Consider the following 27,922-nt stretch of genomic DNA (forward strand, 5'->3'; position numbering starts at 1 on the left):
TGTCCTTTGCTTTCCTTCTTGTATTTCAGCTCTGTTCTATTTTATAATATGGTATTAGAGTCATTTTGAGTCTATCCTAACGAAAGTTTGTTGGGCTTATCAGGTCACCCGCTATCGGATTGTTATCAGACCACTTATAAATATATAGTCTCACACACGAATTGACAATCTCAGCGTGAAAGAGGTGTGTTGGAGATCCCACATCAATTAGAGATTATGACATTTCATAGTATATAAGTAGGTGCAAACCTCATCTTATAAGATGGTTTTATAAGGTTGAGTTAGGTTTAAAGTTCACTTCTTAATACTCACTATAATGCAACAATTAGAATTCTTAGTAAAGAAGCTCCGAGTCTATTTTTATTATTCAGACTCCTCACTTTGATTTAAGTAAGAAAAATAAAATTGAAGAAATATTCTTTTTTATATCATTTTCTTTTTTTTTCTCTTTTGTTCATTTTTGTTCTATTTTATAATATATTTTATGAAAATTAAAATACTTATTTCAACTCTTATTATTATAAAGTGAATTTTAAGTTTAACTCAACCCCATAAAACAAGCTCATGAGATGTCATAATTTCTAGTCGATGTGGGATTCCAACACTTGCGAATGAGAAAAGGAATAAAAAAATCCTAAAACATCACATGAGAATAGAACCATGGATTTGTTAGCTAAAAAGTTCAACCTTCGTAAGTTGAATGATACATGACAAATAATTTAACATGGTGCAAGTGATTTGCCTTCATTGATGTGAGAGATCTTTCCCTTCAAATGACCCTGTTGATGGCAAGTGATGACTCAAATTCCATAATGACCCTGTTGAATCCTTGTTACCTGAAAGAGTGCAAGTTCATTGCTGAAAATCCAAGTGAATTGAAAAGGAAGAGATGGAATATGCAAGGCTTATCTTCACCATGTTTTAGTGGATCTGAATACAATTGTTAGCTTTGGTCCGCACGCAACACAAAAACACTTTTCATGCAAGTATAAAACACAAAATTCCAAAATGGGTTCGTACTTGTTGAAATTGTAATTCTTCCTTGATCTCCAAATATCTATAATCACAAGGTTAAAAGTCATGCTTGGTCTCTATTTTTATCTTGCAATAGTTATGTGAATCAATGGTGCAAATTGTTTGAAAGAAAATATATTTGTATTGGATGAAATTAAAATTCGAGTAAATAACTTAAATAAAATTCAAGAAAGGTGGGAATTAAGTTAAAACCCACCAAATCAAATCGCCTTGTGAACACATGTGATAAAAATGTTCGTACAGACGTAGAAAGATATGGAAATGAGAGTGAAAATTGAAATTGTTTGAATTAAGAAAATGAAAAAAATGAAAAGAATTATGAAAGTTTGTGAGTAATTTTATTTATGATACATAAAAAATAATTTTATAATTGATAAATGTATAAAATTATTATTTTTTCCTTGTGTTTAAAATAAATTTAGAATAAATGATGATAAGTTATTTATACTTACTATTCATATTTGGTTTAAACAATATTCTTGTACGCATGATAAAATATTAAATATTGTTTTATTTTCTATTGGATATGTTGGACCTATATGTAATCTGTTTTTTACTCATAGTCCCAATTAGTTTTTTTCTTTTTCTGCACTCTATGTATATAAGGTACAACTTTGTTTTAATTGAAAAAGACTCAACTTTCATATTATAAGAAAATGATAAAAAATGGTAAAAAGAAGAGATGTTCCTTATTATCTTATGTGTATTATTACATCACTTCATGTATAGGAAATATATAGGGAGTTTCTCTCTCCAAATTACAATCTAATTAGGTAGGGATACTAATCATAAGATTCTATCATTATTAAATTTTAATTGCATATAATTGGGTACAATATCGTACAATATTGTATACAATAATTGCATATAATTTTATAATTATTATTTCCTTAATACTCCCTCAAGTTGGTAGGTGAAGATCATGAACCCCCAACTTGTGTCGTAGCATCAAAAACTGTTCCTTGCCCAGTGCCTTTGTAAAAATATCTACGAGTTGATACTGTGTCGGTACATATGAAGGACTGATTATCCCAGCTTGTAATTTTTCTCGCACAATGTGACAGTCTATCTCAATGTGTTTTGTGCGTTCATGAAATACTGAGTTTGCTGCTATATGTAATGTCGCTTTATTGTCATAGAAAAGTTGAGCTAGCAAGTTACATGGTACCTTTAAATCCTGCAACCGATATCGCAACCAAACTATTTCCAAACAAGTATTGACCATCGCGCGGTATTCTGCTTCCGCTGATGATCTTGATACGTTTGTCTGTTTTTTTGACTTCCATGAGATAATAGAAGAACCAAGAAAAATGCAATACCCAGATACTGATCTCCGAGTTGTCTGACAACCTCCCCAGTCTGAGTCGCAATAAGCTGTCAATGTCAGATTATTTTCAGATGACAATAGCAATCCTTGTCCTGGTGATCCTTTGATGTACTTTAGGACTCGAATTGCGGCATCCCAATCAGGTTTACGTGGATCCTGTATATATTGACTTAGGGTCCGAATCGAAAATGCTATGTCTGGCCGAGTAACCGTGAGGTATATCAGTCGTCCCACGAGTCGCCTGTATTTGACTGGATCCTTTAATAACTCTTCATCGTCTGGTGTGAATTTTAGGTATTATTCCATTGGAAATTTGTTTGGACGAGCACCTGTGAGTCCCGTATCATGCAAAATATCAAGCGCATATTTTCTTTGCGACATGTAAATACCAGCTTTGGAACGAGAAAATTCAATCCCTATAAAATATTTTAGGTCTCCAAGATCTTTAATACAAAATTGTTGTAATAGAATCTTTAACACATTGAATTTCTGTCAAATCATTTTCTGTCAAAAGAATATCATCCACATAAATCAAAAGGACAGTAAATGATGAGTTATTATGTCTTGTGAATAGAGAGTAATATGTCTTGGACTGTTGAAATCCTACCAATTTAATCACATGAGAAAATGTTGAAAACCATGTTCGAGATGCTTGTTTGAGACCATAAAGGGATTTGTTGAGTTGACATACAATGTTCTCCCCTGTCGATGATGCCTGGGTGACAAGTCCATGTAAATAATTTTATGCAATGTGCCATGTAAGAAGGCATTTTGCACATCTAGGTGGTGAGTAAACCAATTTCTGGTTGCTGCAATGGTGAGGAGACACCTCAAAGTTGTTAATTTTGCTGTTGGTGAAAAAGTTTCAGAATAGTCGACACCTTCAATCTGAGTGTACTCCTTTGCGACAAGGGGCGCCTTATATTTGTCGACGTTACCATCTGAGTTGTACTTTATTTTATAGACCCATTTGCATCCGATGGGTTTTTGCCCAAGGGTAACAGTGTCAAGGTCCACGTTTGATTTAGCTGGAAGACAGAAAGCTCTTCGTCCATTGCTTTTTGTCAATTTGGATCAAGGATAGCTTGAGCATAAGTGTGAGGTTCTTTGGTGGTTGTGATGTTATCAAGATATGCACTATGTGTAGAAGAAAATCGTGAATTAGAAAGAAAATTATGCATAGGATACCTGGTTCCATTCGACCGGTCTTGGGCAGTGATCGATTGATTGGCTTGGGATCCCGTTACGTAGTCTTGAAGCCAGGAAGGTGGGGTTGATGTGCGACTAGATCGTCGAATAGGAAGGTCGGTTGGAGAAGGTTTGGTAATGAGTGCTAGACTTCTTGGCATGGGAGAAAAAGGTTGGTCTATTGGAGGTTCAGGTGTATTATAACGAGTAGGAGAAGAAAATTGGTTTGATGGAGGTTCAGGTGCATTGTGACGAGTAGGAGAAGAGGGTTGGTTTGATGGAGGTTCAGATGTATTGTGACGAGTAGGAGATGAAAGTTGGTTTGATGGAGGTTCATGTGCATTGTGATGAGTAATAGAAGAAGGTTGATCGAGTGAATGTTGGACAGGAGTGGGTAAGTCAATGTCAATAGTGGGCAAAATACCTTGTAATGGAGGTGAGGATTGTGTCTGTGACTGTTGGCAGAATGGGAAAACACTTTTATGGAAGATGACATCCCGACTTGTAAAAAAAGTGTCTACATCTATATCAAATAATTTGTATGTTTTTTGACTGTGAGGATAACCAACGAAAATGCATTGTCGTGCGCGCGGATCAAATTTTTGCTTAGGTGAAACAACAGTTGTGGAACAGAAATTGGACTGAAATAGGAGGGCTCGTGTTGTGTTTAAAACGTGTCTATGTTTGCGTTCTAGTACTCCATTTTGTTGAGGAGTGTAGACACAAGTGCGTTGACATTCAATACCTTTTTTGAGAAAAAAATCATACATTGAAATAAATTCCAGTCGGTTGTCAACACGGATGGTTTTAATAGATGCTTAAAATTGATTTTGTGCAAATGTAATGAATGACTCTAAGAGATGTTGGGTTTCAGATTTGTGATTCATAAGAAATAGCCAAGTACATCTAGTATAGTCATCGACTATAGTGAGAAAAAAACGTTTTCCAAAATAAGTTGGGGTTTTATGAGGACCCCAAATGTCACAATGCAATAGATCAAATGGAGAATGAGATTTTATTGTGCTTAAAGGAAAGGGTAGCCTTGTCTGTTTAATACTACAATTATTATGAATGGGAATAATGAGATTTTTACTGATAGGGATAGGTAGTAAGGAAGATACAAGTTGTAGACACGTTGGAGAAGGATGTCCGAGGCGCTTGTGCCATAAATTAGGGTCGGTCGATATTTGAGATGCGTGGGCTTGGTTTGGAAGATGGGACATGTAGTATAAACCTGCGTGTTGTTTACCCGAGCCAATCATCCTCCCCGTAGCCAACTCCTGTACAACGCAACCATGTGGAGTAAAAACGACACAACAATTTAGTGAACTAGTTATCTTACTAATGGACATGAGATTTAAATTAAAAGAAGGAACACAAAGAACATCTTTGAGAGTGATTTTGATTTTGTCATTGAATTTAATTGTGCTTGTAGATGAGATGAGTGCAATTGAGTCTGTGGGCAGATTAACATTTGAAATAAATGATGATGAAGTGTGTGTGAAAAATTGTGAATCAGATGCAATGTGATCGGTTGTTCCGCTATCCAAAATCCATGGTTTCGTAAAAGCAGAATTAGAAGAGGAGTTATGTGCAAGCAGACCTACAGAGCTAACAAACGTGACACTTTTACCATTATTGTTGAGTGAGTAAATAGCCTTTGCCAATTGTTGAATTTGCTCGGCACTAAAGCCTTCTACGAGGTTTCTATCGGACTCGTTACTGATGTCTTCTTTGCCAGACATGATTTTTTATTTAGGGGATAAAAATGGAGAGGCTATCAGGCACCAAGATCGATGCTCTGATACCATATAAGAAAATGATAAAAGATGGTAAGAAGAAGAGATGTTTCTTATTATCTTATGTGTATTATTATATCATGTATAGGAAATATATAGGGAGTTTCTCTCCAAATTACAATCTAATTAGGTAAGGATACTAATCATGAGATATCATTATTAAATTAATTGCATATAATTAGATACAATAATTGCATATAATTTGATAATTATTATTTGCTTGATACATACGAACGCTTTCCTCCCCTCTCTTCTCTATTTTTTCTGCTTCACTGCTTCCTTTTAAATCACCAAAGCTTCTTTTTTTCCTTTTCTGTAATTGTCATTGATATGATATCCTTTAATAATCCACAAACTCGACTAAAAAGAACTACAAATTATCTAACATTATCAATACATCTAAAGAACTATAAAAAAATCATAAAATAAATTGAAATTAAAATAAAATTATTATTGTTAATATTATTATTTTATAAATTTATTTTGATTTATTTTAATAATTTTATTATTATAATTATTATTTATGATTTTATTATTATTTTATAAATTTATTTTGATTATTATTATTGTAAGATTTTATTTTGATTATTATTACTAATTTTTTATTCTTATTAATAGTAAATTTTTATTAAATAAGTTCATTTATATTATTATTATTAAATTATTATTATTATTATGTTATTTTATATTACTATACTATATAATTACATATAGTTATAGTCGATGTGTTATATGAACATATAACAATCTATTATCCTTATATAATTGATTACATGGTTCATTTATGTGAATACATAACTCATTTATGTTATCTTTTAGTAATGACAACTTACATATTCATTTACAAAACAACTTCAACAACCATGTTTTTTAACACAACATTACAAAAACTCCTTCATGGGAAGCATATTTCTTTAAATGTAATATCAATAACAATGATTAAGATGACATCATTAAAGTCAATCGTTATTGTTCTTGAACAAGGTTGGAACCAAGAGAACGATTGTCTTCCTTCTCGATCGGTTGGTCGATCAGTTCTTCCCTCCTTTCCTTTGAATGCACTCATTGCACTCCTCCTACGTCTCTACTCCTTGTCTCCGTGAACTCTAGGCTCGGATGGTACCTGCAAAAGGCTCTTTGATGCTCAAGTAAAATTTCAGTGTTCGGCATTCGGTGCAATTAGTACCGAATGATGACGCACCTGACTATTGAAATTTGTGCTTATTTATATAATTATCATGGGCCCTTTGTTATTCAACTTGATTAAGTATTTAATTTATGATTAAGAATGTACTATTTAATGATTGATCTTTGATTAGTCTAGTTAATCTTCTACTTGAGTGTAATGGTTTCGATCAATCTTAACTTGATACTGAATTTCGAATCGATCGTACGGATTTGACCAATACAATTATATTTGAGATCTTGTTTTGAAGTGATTAAAAATGTCTTCCATAAAGAATGGAGAATGTGAAAAAGTGTCCAAAGATGATTTTCCGTAATAATTAGCTCTGGATTTTCTTTATTCTCGCAAGCAATCAAAATTTTCTAAATTGCTTCATGAAAGATGGCCAGTGAAGTAATTAGTTAATGGAGGTATAATATGGTGAAAAGAATTATGGGTTAACAAAGAAATATTAGGTATTGGGTTCCGTTCTACATTCCACTAATACCTTATTCATATAGTAAACTCCACTTGCTCTATGCATTACATATTCTAAAATATTTCATGTGAGAGTAATTGGATTTTCTTTTATGGTGTAATTTCATTTTCATATCTTTTAAAATGGTAAAAGAAATTATTCTGAAATTCAAAATTGTTTATCATGTACGATTTCAATCTTTTATATTATCCTCAATTCATATATTAAATAATATGGATACCAGAGTTATATAGAATGATCATAATATTAATTGTGTCTTTTTTAATTATTAGTTGTTTCTCTTTATAGAGGTGAATAACCTTTATTTTGTTTTGTCTATTATAATTCTAGTATTTATTGATTGATTATTTCTCCCTTTAGCTAGACATAGAATGAGTTTACTGCTTGTATATATTCAAACTATTTTGTGTTGATCTCAATGGAGTAATATTAGAGATATTCATTCTCATATCCTTTGTCTTTTTTTTTTACTCTTTTGTTCATCTTTGTTCTATTTTATAATATGGTATCAGAGTCATTTAAAGTCTATCTAGCGAATGTTTGTTGGGCCTATCGTGTCACACGAACCGTTATCGGACCATCCATAATATGTTGTCCCACGCATGAGTTGTCACTCTCGGCGTGAGGAGATGAAAATATTTCATTGTATATAAGTGGACACAAACCTTATCCTATGAGCCGGTTTTATAAGGTTGAGTTAAACTTAAAATTCACTTCTTAATATCATAATAATTATATGTTGTGTATCACCTCAGTTATATAAATATCAATTAAAACTACACCATTTCTCTTGATATATGTACCATGTACAAGTCATTTTTTCTTATTCTTTCACGATTCCATGTTATCTTTTGTTGAAATATTCCTTTACTTTTTCAAATTTTACACTCCTGGAGAATTGCAAATTATGATAGGTTAGTTTAGTTGTGTATATAACAGTTTACATCAAAAGGGTGGGGACAATATTCTATGTTCAATCAAATATACAAAAACATGGGACCATGCCTGGTTTTTTAAGTGTACGTGGTAAAAGCATTCTCGTTTGTTTATGATCTTCCCTTTTCATCATCTTTTTCCTCTTCCATAAGTCTACTGTTGATAAAGCAGATACATTATCCAATGTATTTTATGAAAAAGAATAAGAACAAACAAAGGTTGTTAAAATCTATGCTGTGAGGATAAACATGGGCTCAACTATATACAAAACTTGTTCTCTGTGACCAATCTGGTTAAAATCTGAGGAAGAGTTTCTATTTTGTTTTTTATCATAAAACAACTGAATTTGGAGAACTTTTCTTTTGGAGTACTATAATTTATAAAGGTGCTAGGATAAGTTTCTCTTTTCTTTTTTTTTTCTTTTTCCTGTTCCTTTTACCGTTTATGCTGTATTTTTTCGATTAAAAGTTTGTGAATAATATATTTTTTTATTGAGTGGATTACTTTGTAGCTTTAGTGGGTTATGGCCAGGTCCTTCGTGTCAAATTCTCACCATTTTGTGAAGAATTAGATCCTTTGTTCCATCACATCACAAGATATACTTCAAGCTTTTATTATTTAGTTATTTTAAGTTTATATTATATACATTTTTCATTTATTAGATTATTATGCTCTTGTATATATTCATATTTACAAATATTAATAAATTGTTGTCCAAACCAATAAAAAGAGTTTGTTTAGTTCAACTTTAAATTTTTACATTATTTTAGAAAAATGTCAAACTTTAAAAGAAGAATGATAACGTGAACATACATGAATTATTTTGATTGGCCAATGTTTTATATTTAGTCACTGTGTTTTTGTCAAACACAAAAGATTATATATTGTTCCTTTAAAAGTAATACATGTGGGTTTTTTTCTATGATTTGCGTAAAATGTCCTTTATGCTAAAGAATAGTATTTTAATGTTAACCACACAGTAATCGGATTGGCTTGAGTGAATCATTGGATTTAGTATAAATAAAATTAGAAAAATAAAAATAATTTGATATTAATGACTGGGATTATTATTAATAAGACTCTAGAATTACTACAAAAATTAGATTCAGTGTACTATCCACAAACATATATATATAATTATTTTACGTAGATTTATGTTTCGGACGAGTTTTTAAATTATTTTTTGTTAAGAGAAAGAATTATTTGTAAGAATTTTGGTTTATGGTGGAGTTAAACGGTCATTTCAATAGAATGATTTATTAATTCAGATTTTGTTGGGTGTTTGGATCTTAAGAAATCTCCTACGACTATATATTTAATATTCATGATGTTGTTATCAGTTGGAAGATCAGTTTACAAAAGATAGTAACTTTGTCAACTACTTAGACAGAGTACATTGTCATGACAAAGGTTGTGAAAAAAAACTTTATGACTAAAGGATTTAGCTAAAGAGTTGAAGGTACATTACCAGGTTGTCACCGTCTAAAGTATTATAAAGTTATCTAAGAACCAAGTCTACCAGGAAATGACTAAGCACATTGTATTTCATATGAGAGGAGATTTTAAGGATCTGGGAAATAATCCCTTTGATTTGATATTATCACGAAAGTTTTGCTTCAGAGTAAGTTCTTTCATTGCTTGAATTTAATCAAACTAATTAATGATTAAGTCTATGATGAACATAGTGGAAGTGAGTGTTTTATCATTTAAAAGATTTGTCTTGAATTAAGGTGGAGATTTATGAAGTACATCATCTAATAATTTAAGAACATTTTGTGGTACAATACCATTTGTCTTCTTTATGTGTATGTCTTCAAAATCTTAAAGTGTGTTAGAGCATTCTACTTCTATTATAACTTATGATGTGTTATTATAATCCAGCTTATTTGACATTTCGAGTTCAAAAGTAAAACATCATTCACAATATTTAGGCATAATTTTCTTACTCTTCGTATTTAATTGTCTAATTATTTTTACAAGTTATTCATTATCGTCTTACTCATTTGTATTATTAATAGACAATCTACTAATTTTGTGATTTTTTTTTACAAATAAAATAATTTCAAAGAGTTATGAAGCTGGCAATCCTATTTTATAAGAAATGGGAAATGGAAAAAGAAAAAGGAAGTCGAACTTTTTGAGTCGACGTGCAAACAAACATGCAGACTCGTGAAAGAAGTGTCACTTTTTTGTTCGTATGTCTTTGACTTGTTACTGAAAAAATTTCTTTTAGGGTTACTTTTTGTTGGAATGAAATGTTCTGGTTCCTAACATGCATATTTCCCTTTATTTTACGAGGGTTTACTTACCAAAGGAGGAGAATAAGGTGTTGACCTAGAATGAAGAAGTTGAAAACGGAGTGGGCCCTTAGTGAAAGCCCAAAACTGGTTGATAAGCCCATATGGCATGAGTGGGAATATGTGTGTGCATTCTGATATGAGTGGTGAATGATGGAAGTGAAAAGATGCGCCCACTCTCCAAAAGTTTGAGTGCGTTTTATTTGGCAAAATGTGACATTCCATAATATTGTTTTCTCTTAAAAAAAGAAATTATAAAAAGTTAATACTGTGGTGAGGAATAGACACGTATTGTGGATGGATAATTCAACTTTATAAGTTCGGACAATATATCATGGGTGGTTCGATAACGGTCTGATAGTGAGTGACATGTAAGTCTAACAAATACTCGTTAGGATAGTTTTTAGATGACTCCGATATCATATTATGAAGTTGACTTTAAGTCTAACTCAATTCTATAAAACCAACTCATAGGATATTCAGTTATATACAATGAAATATTTTCATCTCTATAGTAGAGGTGAGATCTCGAACGGTATATAAATGAAAATAATTATCATTTATGTGATAAATTTTCGATTATAGGAATTGAATGAAAGAATTAAGAATCAATTAATTAGCTGATAAATAAGAATCAGGCTAATGATATATGCTTTTGCTTGAGAGAATATTTTTGCAGATAGGACTATAATGGTAATCTTTGTCAGAAAATTCCTACATCGTTTTGTGAATATGTGTGCTAGTGCATATCTTTGAATACATTTGATTCATGAATATATACTATTGTCGAGCTTAAAAAACTATTTTTCCAAAACAAACCTGGAAAAAAACAGCGATGGAATACATGCTGTGTGGCTTTGGTTTCTATCCTTTGTTGTCGTAATGTCTTGTCAAATTATTTCGTTCCACATATCGTTATATCATTCATGAAAACTGCTTAACCATGATTTATAAAGTAAAGAAAAAATTGTTCACCATGGAAAAGAAACAATAAAAAATGATGATAAGTTTACAATTAGATTTTAGATTGACATAAAAATATAAAACAATTTTAAAATTATATTTTGTATTGGTATGGACCGATCGGTCACTGTCATGATTCGGTCTCCTTGACCGAGCTAACCGATACCCCTACGAACGGTCTAACTGACCGACACATCTAACCATTAACGTTCAAATCAATGTCAGTTAAGTTAAACTATCATTAAAAATTAGGTAATGTAATCATAAGTGTGATTCATTCCACTAATCAGATCCAATAAGGTAAGTCCATTAAAATAATATAAATAACACACATTCCAAAAAGAAAGGTACGTCATTATTATTGTACACATCCGAGTGTCGAATATCCTCTTTATTGACTTGAACGTCGGAATTTCTTCTGCAAGTACTTTCCCCATTTGGCATTCATCCGAGACTGAGAGTCGAAGAAGTAGCGCGAAGGCTAAAGGGATCACGGTTAAGCCTTAACAACCTACCCGAAAGAAGAAAGAAGACGAAACATTCAATAGTTCTTTACGTCTCATCTCCAAAATTAAGTTACAGTTCTAATATAACTTCTATTGTCAATTTGTATGTGTGGTACATGAGTAAAAAACAGTTAATAGGATTTTCAAATCTTCAATTTGCACTTATAAATAAATGTCTATTGCTATATAATGTGTATTTTATAAGAGTTTTTAAGCTCTTAGAATAATGACCTTCTAAGTCAGTAGATTTTTCTACGATAATTAGTTCAATAGATAAGAGCGAATAAGTTTTAGTTTTGAATGTTATGTTTTAACTTTTAACTTTAAAATGGAACAGTTTATATTTTTCTATTTAAAGTTTGGTGTAGCAAAAAGTTAAGAAAAATCCAAAAAACATACATGTGTATTGGAGTTGGTTATACTTATCTTTAATTAACTCTAAATTTGTATAATTTGTTTAACTTTTTTTTACCTAACTAATATGAAGAGGGTGAAATCAAATTAAGACTTTAAAATGAAATAGACTCTTACCAAAATATAACAGATAGAATACTACAGGATGATGATTCAGTTAATTAAAATCGTTATTATGATAACTCAAATAATTTAACTTCATAAAACTCAATTTTTAAAATGAGATTTGAAATTATTTATATATTATAATTTTATTTTATATACATAATAATTATTTTACTATTTATCATAACCTAAATATTGCTAATACAATCCTCATATGCTGTAAAATTGTATTTTTTTTAACAATAAAAATGTTTTTTAACTGTTTGATACAGAGGTTTTTACGTTGTGGTACAACTGAAGTTTTTTTTTTAAGTTTTACTTTATTTTTATCCCACTATGAAATTAATTTTGTATATGTAATTATGTTACTTTTAAAGTTAATTAACTTGTTCTCTTTCCCTAAAGATATATTGTGCAATAAACAAATTTAAATTATTTATCACATGATCAACATATACTGCTAACTGAATCATATTATTAGAATATAAAATCAAGAGTTAATTATAAATATTTGGCGTAATATTTGCATATAACAATTTCTTTTAGATGCATATACCAATTTCATCCAAAACATAATTAAAAAAATAACATTGGGCATTACTCTTTTAGAACCAAAATAGTATATCCTTCAAAGAATTGAAATTTTACAATATGGACTAAATAAGTTTTAAATAAATAATCTATATTTGTATTGTAAAAATCATTTTTTAAAATTTAAAATTTTGGAATTTTGTACTGAATTATTAATTTTATTAAAAGTCTTGTGTGATGTATTTACTTGTATAATTATTTTTACATGTAAGTGAAATTGGATAACATAAAAATTAACTTAGATTTATCTTGAACTAATTTTAGATTACTTAATGAAACATTTGTTTAAAGAATATGATTAAATTCAACTCAAAATTATTGGATCATGTTGTCACTTTAAATTTTATTTATAGTCATTTCTTTTTAATTCTATTTGGGATATTTAACTATTTTCTTTCCTTTTTCATTTATATTACCGGCAAACAATGCCATGTAATATTTATCAACTTTAATTTTTCATGCTTGTTTTCACATTTGTAATTAATACCTTTGGTCTATTTTAGTTTTTGAATCATCACTTTAGTCCACCTATTGCTTTCCTATAGTTTTACTTCTTAATTTTTTAAATTTAATAATTTTAGTTCTATCATTAATCTTGCATTCATTGTATTTCTCGTCTACTTTATAGGAAGTGTAAATAGTAAAAACAGTTTTCTGTATATATATAGTCCTAAGAGGAGCTAGGTTGAGACTCTTTCTTCCTGCATCTTCATATCTTCATCTTCTACCTCCATAAATTTTTTATATTCCAAAAGTGTCTTTATGTAATATTTTGAATTATGTAATCTGGAAGTATTTTTTCAAATTTGTAATTAGTTTCCGGATTATGTAATCTGGGAGTTGTTTTTTCAAATGTATGATTAATTTTCGGATTACATAATTCATAAGTCTAAAATTATGTAATTCGGAAGCCTTTTTTTAAATGTGTGTCTAAATTACATTATCTGGAAGCTACTATTAAATCCAGACTTCCGAATTATATAATTTGGAATACCATTTTTTAAAAATATATTTCAGATTACATAACCTATAAGCTATTTCCAAATCCAAGATTAACTTCCGAATTATGTAATCCAAAATATGGAGTGGCACGAGAAGAATAAAAAGGTCTTTTCATATTTTGTATGAGATGGTAGAAGAACATATGGAGGTGTAGGAAGAAATAGTCCTAGGTCAATTAGTTTGTGGGCATGAGGCCCGAGAGTGTGCTGAGAATTCTAAAAAATAAGACCCTTTCTTTCTCCACCTCCATCCATTTTTTCTACACTCCTTAAAGATGAAAATTCTCAATTTTTCTTTTACTATGAAAAACAATATTTTCTATCAAATTACACTATCTAGAAAAACTTTTTATATAATCCATAAGTTATTTTTAACTTTTGAATTATACAATTTAAAAATTATTTTTTTTCTTAAGAAAAGATTATTAAATTGCACAATTCAAAAGTCATTGTACTTCATAAGTTATTTTTAACTTGTACAATCTAAAATTATTTTTTTTTTAACAAAAGGCTACAAATTTCACAATTCAAAAGTCATTTTTAGTTTTTTGAATTATACAATCTTAATAAATTTCATCATCTTAATTGTCTTATTCAATAAGAAAATACTGCCACCAACATTGAGCTCCTACATTGTGAATACCAAACTTGACATGAGCCACCACTCACCTATTAGATCACATAACTTTTTTAAAATCAATAAGCTAAAAATAACTTTTAGATTACATAATCCTAATCCGTAAACTTTTTCTTTAAGAAAATAATAACATTCATTATATAATCCAAACAAAACTTTCAATTTTTAGAATCTGAAAATATAAATAAAAAATAAAAAAAAATATATTTATAAAGTTGCCGAATAAATGTACAGAAATGAAGAAGAAAAAACTAAAAAATAATTTTCATGGAACTTGTACTGGTAACAATAGTTGTTTAATCCCAAAAAATAATAAAGATACTCATTAATTTGTCCTCCATTCTTCTACCTTCTTATGGCACCCCTTAATTTAAAAAAAAAAATTATAATATATTTTTATTATCTTTTAGATTATACTTTCATAAATTGTCAAATAAAAAACTTCTCAAATTGTATGATATAGAAAATAAAATCATATTTCCATAATACAATCTCTATGGTGAGATCTTCACTTATTCGGATCCACCTATCTTCATGTGGATTGTTTCTTCCTGCACCTCCATATCTTCTTCTGTCATTCTCATACACAACATAAAAATACATTTTTATTCTTCTTGTGTCACCCTCATAAACACATTTGAAAAAAAAACTTTCGGATTACATAATTCGGAAGCTAAAAAAGACTTTCAGATTATGTAATTTGGAAAGTAATCTGGAAAGTAATTATTCATCTGAAAAGGTTTCCGGATTATGTAATCCGGAAGTTAATTACAAATTTAAAAAATGACTTCCAAATTATGTAATCTAGAATATTACATAGATGTATTTTTGGAAATACAAAAACTTATGGAGGTGAGAGAAGAAGGTATGGAGGTGCAGAAAGAAACAGCCTTTCATGTGTTCATGGCCCTTCTTGTTCCCACCACTTTTTCTTCCAATGCAAATCTTCATCTTTTCGTATTTTTTTATGGTGAGTAAGGTGACAAATTTTTGTATACAATCATATTATAATTTTTAATATTTTATATTTAATTATAAATTTATCTTTTATTATATATATTTATTTATAAATCTATCACATAAATTATATATAACTTTAAAAATTGTGAAAATATAATTTCATTTATGGGTTGCATCTCATATTTTGCATTCAGGTGTTTCTTCTTGCCACCCAACACATTTCTGTAATTCTTTTAAACGTAAGTTTTGAATTATTTTTTAGAATGTTTCTAGAGTTTACATTTTAAAATTTATAAAATATAAAATTATTAAAATAAATATTTGAGAATGTATTATATATGTTACAGAACGTATTTCTTAAAATAAATTTTGCAAAACATATTCCAAAATAGTTTTCCAAAATAATAGTAAATTAAAAAGAATATTTTGATCATTTTAACTAATTGATAGATTGATTGAGAAATTTAACGGGTGCAGGTTTGTTTGTGCGTTAGGAGTTTCATGAACAATGAAGCTCTAGCAGAAAAGCAATTCAATCACGAATTAAATTTCTTTTCGGTAAATTAAACATCTTTTGAATTATTTAATTTAAAATAATAAATATTTCTAATATGTATGATAAGAGTTTTGAATTTTGATTTTCTTCATACTTTTTCATCTATAAAATCTATGTTATTTTAAATTTAACAGGGACGTTGTTTATTCTATCAAAGTTGAAACATTATCAGTTCAGTATTTTTTGTTGTTCATGTTACCATAATATTATTCCTCAATTAACATTAGTGAAAGCTTTTTTTAACATCAACAGTATTTAGTTTTGTGAACCATGATTTTTTTGTTAGTTAACATCAACAAATATTACTTTTAGGCAATATTGATTAAGGTTATTTTTTACATAGGGTAAAATTAATTTTCAATTAACAGTAATTAGGATTTTCCTTTTATCAAAGTTATTTTTTTACTTATATTATTAAGAGCTTAAAGTTATTGAAATTTTCTCAATGTCAGATATTTTTCTCTTAAAGTCTGTAGAGTATTTTTTGTCGACTTCTACAAAGTAGTAATTTTTATATTTAGTAATTTTTATATTTTGAGTTTATTGAATTAATTTATCTAAATAATAAAAATAAAATTTAATAAATTTAAATTTTATTTAAATAAAGAAAAATAAAAAAGTATACAGTTTAATACAGTTTTTAAAATTATTCGTGAGTTTTCCATTAAATGGGCCGACTTATGAACTTATCTGGATTTCTGTCACTTCTTATGTGTGGGCCGGCCCGAAATGATTCACAGACCAATAATATTTTCTAAACTATGAATGGCTTTTGTTACTGCACCCCAATTATTACCAACTGCACTCCTATTATTAACAAGAAAAAGACCAAAATTCATACCTTCTTTCACTGTATCACACCACCGTTGTTGTCATTGCTGTTCACAAAAACTTTTTGTGTTTTAAAAATTTTGTTCTAAAAAACTTATTTTAAAAAATATTATATACGTCATGGAAAATATTGAAAAATGTGTTTCAAAAAATGTCCAGAACGAATAATTCATAAATCGCTTTAAAAAAGGGTAAATTTATTATTTTGAAAATTATGAAGGTGCGCCAAGAAATTATGGATTACAGGAAGAAAAAGCTGAATGAAACTAGTGTCCATGAATTCACATAGGCCACTTTAGTTCTTATGTATGTAAGCCTGATTCTCCCTGGACCATATCAATTCAGATGGCACTCAGACGTGAAATGTCTGTTTTGTCCATAATGATTTAGAAATTTTGCCTTCCGAATATTCATATCCGTAAGTCAAATTACAAAGTTCCAGATATACAAATCCAGAACTAATATGTCACTTCCGGATTTCACCATCTATAAGCTTACCTGAATAACATAAATAACTTTCTAGATGTTAAGATCCGTAAACAAACATAAATGAGTTCTGGATTTCAATCCTCAACACTATATACAACACACATTTCTGGATATGAAAATTTGAAACTCATAACTCACTTCCGGATATAACTATTCGGAAGCTTAAATGAAATACAAAAATGACCTTTCAGATTTTGAAATCCAGAATGTATAAAACTAACTTTCAATATCTGTAAGAAAAATAAAATAAAAATAATGTTGGATTTTAAATTTTGCGTTGGACAGGACATAAATTATATGGTGCAGATTGCCTGTTTTCGAACTAGTTAGTGTGCAATGCTTATTAATTAAAAAAGAATGTTAACTTGGTTGGTTTAGAAGTTGCATATAGTTAGGAGAAGGTAAAAAGCACAAGTACTAAGAAAAAATTATAAAAAGTTAACAAAAATCTGGAAAACAAGCTAGCAGTGTCAAAAGAAAAAGCATTAAAGTAGCAAAAATCTGATAAAAAAATATATTAAATAAAGGCATAAATTTGGGTGGAAAAAAAAGTTTCTGCAGAAGACACATGTGTGATGGGCAAAATAATTAACTATTCACATGACGCATCCATAATGATGAACTAATCAGATTTTCACAAACATTGACGAATAAATAAATGATAATTAAGAAAAGATAAAAGAAATCAAGAGTACTGTGATGGTCAAATTGATTTCATAGAAAAAGAAAAAACATAAAAAAAATGGAAGAAATAGTTATTGGAATTTAATTTAATTTTTTATTTTAAAATTTCAAACAGTAATTTTTAAGGTTAAAATTGACTTGATGGTATATACATAATAATAATAATTTTACCAAAAAATAATTTATGAGATTTGTTCGAGTAAAAATATGTTTTTTTCATTATATTGTTGCTTCAGAATAAAAAATTAAAAAAATAGAAAGTCATTATAAAGACCATTCATTAATATTAATTTAAAAAATTAATAAATAATTTTATTTTTTAAGTAATTTATATGAAATAATAAAATATTTTATTGTATAAAGATATATAAAATAAAGGTAGAATTAGAAAAAAATTATATAAAAAAAAGCGGATGGAGAATTTACTTTATAGATATATAGATACAAATGATTTTTATTTTTTTTACGTGTCTAATAGATGTCAGATTATCTCTAAATGATGACAATATATTTAAAATAAAAATTTATGGCCATCAACATTCAAAAAATTTAGAGCTAAATAAAATCAACCATGTGTGAACTAAAATATATTCAAATTTAAAATTTAAATGTGTTATAAGAATAATTTCTCAAATTGATTTCTAATTTTACAAATTCAATTCAATTTACTTTTTAAAATCATGGAAACAATATTTTAATCTCCAAAGAATGTTAAACGTAAATATTTTTACTTTTTACAATTTCAAAAGAATAATTTACGTTGAAATATAATGACCATAGTAGTCTGGAAATCTATTTTATAACTTTTAAAATTAAATTGGTTAATCGATAATCATAATTTAGTGTACAAATATTTATATGTCTTGAAAGATAAAGAAGATAAATTTACGTAAATCTATTTGTCTATCAATTTATTTTATTGTGTAATTAAAGGATATTATTAAAAGAACTTCGGTTTTCGTCTAATTTTCCATACATTTTTATTAATATAAGTGATAGAGTAGTTATTAATATAAAGAATTAAAAAAAATTAATAGGGTTATAGTAGCTATAGCTACTGCACAATAAAAAAAAGTAACTTTTTAATAAAAGTAATTTTGAAATACCAAACTTGTTTAACTTATACGTCTAGTGGACCAACCTATGAAGACAAAAAAAATGTCATAATTTTTTTTAATTAAATAATCATCCTTCTTTAAGTTATTTCACTAATTTGATGTTATTATTGAGTTTTATTCATTCCAGACACACTATGACTTTTTTTTATTGAGGCCTTTATTTTTTTAAACTATTTTTTCCGGATGAAACGAAACTTTATCGTACTAAGAAAGATTAAACAGATAAAAACAGAAAATTAAAATGATAAACAAAAATAATAGAATAATTAAACTAAATTACAACTCTTTACAATGAGAGGCTAAATAACAAAAATATATCAAATTCAAAGGCTCTAAATCACATTGGATTGAGTCCAATTTAAATTTCAAGCTAAATTAATTCAATGGTAATTTTTTTTTAAAAAAAGACACTGAATTGAATGGTCTTCATAAAATTAAATTTGTTTGATAATAAAATATAAGATAAAAGACATTAAAAAGGTAAAAAAAAAAAAAAAAAAAAGTCGAACGATAAAAGGATATTAAACCCATAATTTTATGAATCATTCGCCAACAAGTTAAAATCCAGTGCCTGTGATGTGGTCTAACCAGTATTTCTTGTTTTCCCATTATAGTCTAACTCTTTCTGTTAAAAAGTCTAATTAGTTAAGAAATATTAAGTAAAATGAAAATATATGTTTTTTAAATCATATTTAAACATTATTGAAAATATTGAGCGAATATGTTAATTCTATTTTTTACTAAAAAATTGTTTTTTTTTTCTTTAACCAGTGTTTTGAAAGTACCTATTATATATATATATATATATATATATATATATATATTTATTTATTTATACTCGAGCGAGAGAAGAAAATAGCGAGCGAGTTTACAAACAGCGATTAAATCCATCTAATTGACTGCATAGTAAATAAATAATAAATAAAATGATCTATTTTCACTATTTTTTAATCTTTTTTACTTATTTAAAAAACTTAAGTTTTCAATTATTTTTTGAGTCTCTCACTTTCTATTATTTAATTTAATGAAAATAATACATAAAAAAAGAGAGTTTAGTACTCTACCATTAATTAATGGGCCCATCTAAAATCCAGGAAGTACAGCTAGATTGTGGAAGAGTGAAAGGGAAATGGGTTGAATTTAGCTTTAATGTATGTTACTGGAAAAGAGTGGAACGACAGCGACGATTGTATGCAACATTCATCATTGAGTATCAGATGCATGAACATATACTGTTGTTTTCGGAGTCAGAATCAGTTATCTGCCACTTTCATGTAAGTTAGGCCTTCAATTATCAGCCAAAATCATCTTATGTAAATCAAAAACCAAAGGAATATGAATTTGTCACAGCCATCATATAAATAATAGGAATGTTTATGATACAGTACAAAACCAATTATTTGAAACTACTAGTACTAGATGGAGACCCTTTTACCACACTGTTCTTCCACTTCAAAATACAGTGTTGCTTATTTCCTGCAAAATTTACAGCTAACCCTTCAAAGTGGTTGGTTCCCCTTGATCATGATGCATAATCTTCAGTTCAGACAATGTAGTATGAATACATTATTTCTTCTCATTCACTCCTATTTTCTTTTCACTACCGTCTTTGCTGATAACAATCCCTACCAGTTTAAAAGGCTCAGCATCCTCAAGCTTTTGAACCACAGCTCTCATGGTGGGTCTTAAAGCTGGAAGAGTTCCCGTGCACAGAACCGCAGTTCTCAAAACCTTGCAAGCTTCCTCTTTGTACATTTCTGGGATCCTCGAATCCACAGCACTGCTAAGACCCTCTATGCTCCGTGCCTTGTTATGGACCCAACTCACCATGTCCTTATTCTCCCCAAATTCTGTCTCAATTGGCCTTTTTCCAGTTACTAGCTCCATCAACACCACTCCAAAGCTGTACACGTCACTCTTCTCATTCACTTTGTATGTATAGCCATATTCTACACCAATTCCAGCAACATAAAGACATCAATAAACATGACAATGAACGGTAATAATAATTAATAATAAGTATCCCAAATGATATATATACCAGGAGCAATGTAACCGTGGGTTCCGGCAATGACACCAGTGTAAGAATCCTTTCCAACGTTGGCTTGAACAACCTTAGCAAGTCCGAAATCCGCAATCCTGGGTTTCAAAAACTCATCCAGCAAGATGTTACTGGACTTGACATCTCTGTGAATCACGGGCCGTTCGCACCCGTGATGCAAATACTCCAATCCTTTGGCTGCCCCAACAGCGATTTCATACCTCGTTTCCCAATCGAGCTCCATCTTCCTACTTGTGTGAAGCCGATCCCACAAGCTTCCATTGGGCAAATACTCGTACACCAACAAGCTCGAATCTTCACTCGTTATGCTGCAATAAAGCTTCACCACATTCACGTGCCTTATGGAGCTCAGAGCCTGAACCTCTGCATCGAACTCCTTTGACTTCCCACCCTGCTTAGTCCCAAGCATGGAAGTACTACTCCACGACTTTTTCCGGGCGGGTACATCGGTGTTCCAAATGTGCTTCACCGCCAGTTCTTTTCCGTTGGAAAGAGTGACTCTGTACACGTTCCCCGAACCTCCTTTCCCTATCAGATTCTCCTGCCTAATGGAATCTAGAATCTCCCCCTCCGAGAAACTTAACACGTGGAACGATTTCACGTCCCATGATTCTTTCTTCAACGAACGTTCTCCGAATCTCTCTCCCTCCTCCCTCCTCCTCTTCAGCTGCAAGTAAACGCCCAAACACGAAAGCAATAGTATCGACGCTATCGCGAAGCAAATGACGAGAGCACGTATGTCCTTGGACATGCCAGAGGATGAAGAGCAGCGCGGGAAGGAGTTGATCGCGTCGACGCTGCACAAACCGGGGTTTCCGGAGAGGCTTCCGTTGTAAGCTTCGAGGGTTAGAGCCTGAGGAATTGGACCCGTTAACCGGTTGTACGATAGGTCAAAGAGGCTTAACCTGAGGAACGATAACCCCCTAGGAATTTCCCCTGAGAGATTGTTGTCTGAAAGATTCAGATAATTCAGCGCCGGGAAAGAACCCAACGACGCGGGGATTTCTCCAGAGAGTGAATTCCTCGATAGGTCAATGTCGTTGAGGGATTTGCAGGAACCGATAGATTCGGGTATCGAACCTGATAACCTATTGCTCTGCAAATGAAGGCTACCTAGTTCTTTAAGCTCCCCGATTCCTTCTGGAATCTTCCCTGAAATCTGATTCTCGCTCAGGTCCACACTCAGCAACGACGTTGCTTTTGAGATTTCTTTGGGTATTTCACCGGACAACCGATTCTGCCTGGCGAGTATTGAAGTTAATTTTTTGGCGTTTCCGATATCCGAAGCAACCCAACCTTCAAACTGATTCAGCTCAATATCGATAATTTCGGCGTTGGGCAATCCCCAAATCGCGGGAGGTACGGTACCCGAGAGCGAGTTATTGCTGACTCTTAATCGCTTCAGACTCCAACACTCTCCATAGGTGGCCGGAATCTCGCCGGTGAGCTTGTTCTGAAGCACGAGCAGTGCGTTCATATTCCCCTTTTTACACATCTCCGGCGGAATAGTCCCCGTCAATAAATTCTCCGACACGTCGATGAATTCAAACTCGGCCCAGGAACCAACCTTCTGAGGAATAGGACCTGTCAATTTGTTCCTGTACAGAGACAGAGACCGGAGGCGTTTGAATTCGCCTATTTCATTCGGAATTTCCCCCGATAAATTGTTCTCAAAAAATTGCAAGGAAACCAAATTGGTCAAATACTTCAATTCTGAGAGATCCCCTTCGAGTCTATTCGTGGACCCGTCCAAATACTCAAGCCCCTTGAGGTTTCTAAACCCGGTTGGAATCTTCCCCGTGATGGTATTGTTGAAAAACACAAACTGCCAGAGTTTCCGAAGATTCACAATCTCCGCGGGAAGTTCGCCGGTGATGAAATTGTCGGAGAATTCCAATTCCGTGAGCTCCGTGAGGTTGCCGAGTCCCACCGGAAGTTTCCCTCCGAGGGTGCAGTTGGACAGGTAGAGCCAATTCAGGTTCTTGAGACTCACAACCTCTTTGGGAAACGGGGTGAAATCGAAAGGGTTATCTCCGACACTTAACTGCAACAGACCCGTCATGTTTAACAGCGACTGCCACGGAAAAGTGCCCGAAAATCCACTTTTGTTTAAAAACAAGTACTGCAACTGATTAAGAGGAGATATGTCGGGGAAGGGACCGGAGAAAAGGTTGTTTCCCAAATCCAAGTAGCGCAAGTTGACGCATTTTCTAATGTCCTCTGAAACCTTCCCGTACAAGTCGTTGAAGCCGAACACGAGTTTCTGGAGCGACGGAAGATTGCAGAGAGAGTCGAAGGGGAGAACCCCGGTCAGAGTTTGGTCGGAGAGGTTGATTTCGGTGACGGAACGGAGCGTGTTGCAAGTTACTCCGTGGAAACTGCAAACCGAGTTGTTGTCATTCCATGAGTCAAAGAGCTTTGAAAATTTTGAATTGTGTAGGGAGGACTTTAGGTTGAGAAGGATTTGACGCTGGTCGTGGAGTTGGGCGCTGAGTAGAGAGAAGAGTGAGAGAAGAAGGAGGAGGCGAAAGGCGGCGAACATGTTTGGAAAGTGTAAGAGAAAATGGGTCTCAGATAGTTTTCATTTGGTTTCAATTTCAACTCAATTTAAGTAACATAACATTGTAGAAAAAGGAAATGGCGCTCGTTGGCTTGTAACATTGTGGTAACAGTAAAGCATCCTTACCAAAACCACTTCGTAACACGACAAAGTTCTTCTGTTTTGTATTTCTGTTATAACGGTCGTTTTCTCCTCTTCTTGTGTTTTGACTTTTTACCGGGTAATTTCTTGATGCTGCTTTTCCTAAAACACTCACTGCTTTTCTCGTACCGGTGTCAGTTCGTGTGGAAGAGTCGTAGACGGATGTTTAGATCAAACTGGAAGAGACCAGTGTCAATGTATCAACAGCCATTGACTTGGTCGGTTGGAATCCACAATAATTCGATAAAAAACAACACCTAGTTAACCTAAATGCAAACAACAAATATACTGCAGGAAAAATATAACAGAATTTATCTTTTCTCATCATAAAATAAAATGTAGTAAAACTACTAACTTCACTGCCACAATTAAAAAGTAACCACTCTGTCATATTGTTATTGAATAGTTTTTATGCGATTATTTTCCAATTCAATGTTTTACAATGAGGTATTGGTATTGATATTTCACCAACATTAAAATTATGATATTGTGCACAAAATTTAGAGTCTGAATTAAGCAAGTGTTTTTTTTTATAAAATTGATTTCACGTACGTAGGAATTAATTGAAGAAAATGAGAAAAAATAAAAGGTTGTAGGAACTGATTAAAGGTAATTACACGAAATTATAAAACACTGTGGAACTGATTTGGTTATTTTGATTTACTTCAATAATATATATAATAAAATTATAATTACTGGAAGTTATAAAATAAGAATATTAGTAAAATAGTTTAAGGGTAATAAAATCAGAATTAATAATAATAAAATCTGAATTAGTAACCAACAATGTAAAATATTACTATGGAACTTCACATTTCAATTAGGCTGACACTTCAACTAACAACAATCATATCTCATCACATGAAAAAATATTATTAAAATATATATATATATATATATATATAAATATTAAAAGATTATGTCAAGACGTGTATGTTAAAAAAACAATATATTGATGGATTATACCTATTTATAAATAATTATAAAAATAAATTAGAAGGAAACTTAATTAAACAAGTGTTCTTATTAGTTCAATTCTTTTGCATAAATTAATGTAAACTGTACCGGTAGGCACGAACACACGTGGCCGATCGACCGACTGAGTGCATAATAAATACAACCATTTACATAACAAGATAAGGTGGTTAAGATACACCTCCGAAAAATGTGGCAAGCTAAGGTAGTTGAAATAACACCTCCGAAAATCAAGGAGAACATGCTTATAAAAGATATACTCACCGAGCATCCCGGGGAAAACCTATCAAGACCTGTCCACGACCACCCTAAACCCAAGAAACAGAAAGCCCATTAGGCAATCCTATAAATACTCTACCCAAGCCAGTGAAAGGTACGTTTTTCATCCACTTACTGAATCACACTTAAATCTCTCACTTACTTGTCGGAGTGCCTTCGCAGGTACCCTCCCCCACCCGACCGAAGGAGACACCAAAAAGGAACGACCGACTGAAGAGGAGGAAGAGCGACACATCAACAATTATACTACGTCAACCGACCATGCCTGGACCCATCTCTCCACTCAAATACATAAACAATTTACTTAAAATATCTAAGTGAATTAACAAATAGACTACTACGTCTCAATAATACACGCATAACAATAACTTTTGAATGGAAAGAAAGTTTCAGCCAGAAATATATATACTTAATATTCTTCTTATATTAATGTCCAAAACAACTTTGAATACAATTTGACCTTTAGGGTAGTTAAATTCGGATTGGATTTTTTTTTTCTCAAAACATACTTATTTTAAAAAAAATTATTCCTATTTTAATTTTTAAATTAAATTTATTTATTATTCATATGTTGAGAATTCAATTTTCAAGTCCAGTTCTAAACATTAAACATCACCACTACCAATTTCGTTTTTCCTTTTTTTCAATTTTCAAGAAATAATTTAAAAATTGTCGCAATTTAATTCCTGTAAAGCCGAATTTTAGCTTATTTTTAAAAAATTTCTTTTAGAAATTGGAAAGAAAAAGAGAGTGTGTCAAATCTTCAGCCTAAAAAAGAAAACAAATATACTTAAAAATTAAAACGGAAATAATTTTGTTTGGATAATTTTTTTTTAATTAAGTTTTTTTGGAAAAACTTAACATTTATTAAATTAAAATATGAGAAGAAGAATTATAATGACGTAGTTTTGGGTGAAGTTAATCATGGATATTTTTTTTAAAAAAAATAGATAAACGGATAAGTGTTTACTTTGAAAACATGAATTTTGTATCTATTTTTTTTTAATACAAACTTTGTGCGGCTCAATTCCCTGTCTAGCATCATTTACACTTTTATTTTCCTATATAGTACCCTTTTGTTTTTATTTCTCTAGCACCCTTTTGTTTTTATTTTTCTATCTAACACCCTTTTATTTTTTATTTCCCTATCTAGCACCATTTCAAAAATAAATAAATAAATAATAAATTAATTTTATTTTATAATTTTAATTTTGAATACATTAAAAAATAAGTATTTTTAATGTTTAAAATAGTTAGAAATATAATTAATGAATAAATAAATGAGTTTTTTTTTAAAAAAAGTAATAAATTAAAAATGTTTAGTTTAAATTTTTTTTAAGAATGAAGAAAATAAAAAATTAAACTCTACAACAACATAAGAGTTGAATCTATAAACATAAATTAGTATTTATTTTTATTATTATTGATGATGTAATCATGTTAATTTCAAGTAAAAAATACAGGACATAATTATACAAAAATCAAAGTCAATTAGTATTAATTAATATTGAACGCACAAAAAAACTAATGCAATTGCTACACTTAATGCTTAAAAATGAGAAGAAGAAAAATGTAAAAATAAATAAATATAGAAAATAAAAAGCAGCAACATTGCAACATATCTGCAACATATCTTTCATGTTACGAAAGACTATTTGATGGAACTAAAAAATGAAGAGTATTGGCCTGCATACACCAGTCAAATACTATGCCCAAGTCCTAACATGAAAATAACCTCAAAGGGGAGACCTAAGTCAAGTCAAATAAAGATTGATATTGACATAAGAGAACAACATGATCGAACAAAAAAAAAAGCATGTCCCAACATTATTGGATTGTGCTTTTCTCGTCCTTAATTATGTTTCATTTCGCACAAACTATTTAATGTATCATTGAAGAAAATTTAAATGAATGATCATCTTTCATTTATTTTTCTTTTTATGATTAACATCTACTTATTTAGTATCATCTTATATCTCTTATTTTTATCTTGTTTAGATTTTTTTTATATATTGTATATTTATCTTATTTTGTTTTTCCTTTATTTTATATCTTATATGTTTTTAGTTATTGTTTTTTCTGTCATTTTTTATTTATTTTTGTTTTTTGTTTTTATTTTATTATTGTTGTTTTTATTTTCTATACTTATTTATTTTTGCATTTTTTTTCTTCTCATTTTTAAGCATTAAGTGTAACATTTGCTTTAGTTTTTATTTTAGGATTTTGTATTTAGGGTAGACACTTCAATATTATTTGTGTGTCCACTATTAATTAATACTAATTGACTTTGGTTTTTTTATAATTATGTTTTGTATTTTTTACTTGAAATTAACATGATTACATCATCAATAATAATAATAAAAATACTAATTTATTTTTATAGATTCAACTTTTATGTTGTGGTAGGGTTTAATTTTCTTATTTTCTTCATTATTAAAAAAATAATTTTAAACTAAGCATTTTTAATTTATTAATTTTTTTTTATTTTGTAAAAACTCATTTATTTATTCATTAATTATATTTCTAACTATTTTAAACATTAAAAATACTTATTTTTTAATGCATTCAAAATTAAAATTATATAAAAAAAAATTATTATTTTTTTTTTTTTGAAATGGTGTTAGATAGGAAAATAAAAAATAAAAGGGTGCTAGATAGGGAAATAAAAACAAAAGGGGACTAGTTAGGGAAATAAAAGTGTAAATGGTGCTAGATAGGGAATTTACCCAACTTTGTGCTTTAATTTTCAATTACTTTTTTTTTCTTTTTATTGAAGTAGTACTTGAGATATAAGACTTTCCTTT

At 30.2% G+C, this 27,922-nt stretch overlaps 1 protein-coding gene across 1 annotated transcript; it reads right to left on the reverse strand.

Annotated features, from left to right (window-relative positions):
• Positions 1–20,432: 20,432 nt before the first annotated feature.
• LOC137820216 (receptor-like protein kinase 7) lies at positions 20,433–24,122 on the reverse strand. The gene is made up of 2 exons (XM_068624164.1): positions 21,143–24,122; positions 20,433–21,050 (listed from the first exon to the last, which is right to left on the reverse strand). Exons 1-2 carry the CDS (start codon positions 23,703–23,705, stop codon positions 20,668–20,670), a joined length of 2,946 nt encoding a protein of 981 aa, XP_068480265.1. The 5' UTR covers positions 23,706–24,122; the 3' UTR covers positions 20,433–20,667.
• Positions 24,123–27,922: the final 3,800 nt, after the last annotated feature.

This window comes from Phaseolus vulgaris, chromosome 9, assembly GCF_000499845.2.
Source record: "Phaseolus vulgaris cultivar G19833 chromosome 9, P. vulgaris v2.0, whole genome shotgun sequence".
In the NCBI taxonomy this organism is placed as follows: Eukaryota; Viridiplantae; Streptophyta; class Magnoliopsida; order Fabales; family Fabaceae; genus Phaseolus; species Phaseolus vulgaris.

Excerpts from the sequence above, each read along its gene's own strand:
- LOC137820216 (XM_068624164.1), bottom strand. The coding sequence starts at position 23,705 with ATGTTCGCCGCCTTTCGCCTCCTCCTTCTTCTCTCACTCTTCTCTCTA. Across the intron at positions 21,051-21,142 it reads CCACGGTTACATTGCTCCTG|AATATGGCTATACATACAAA; the intron begins GTATATATATCA and ends GAATTGGTGTAG.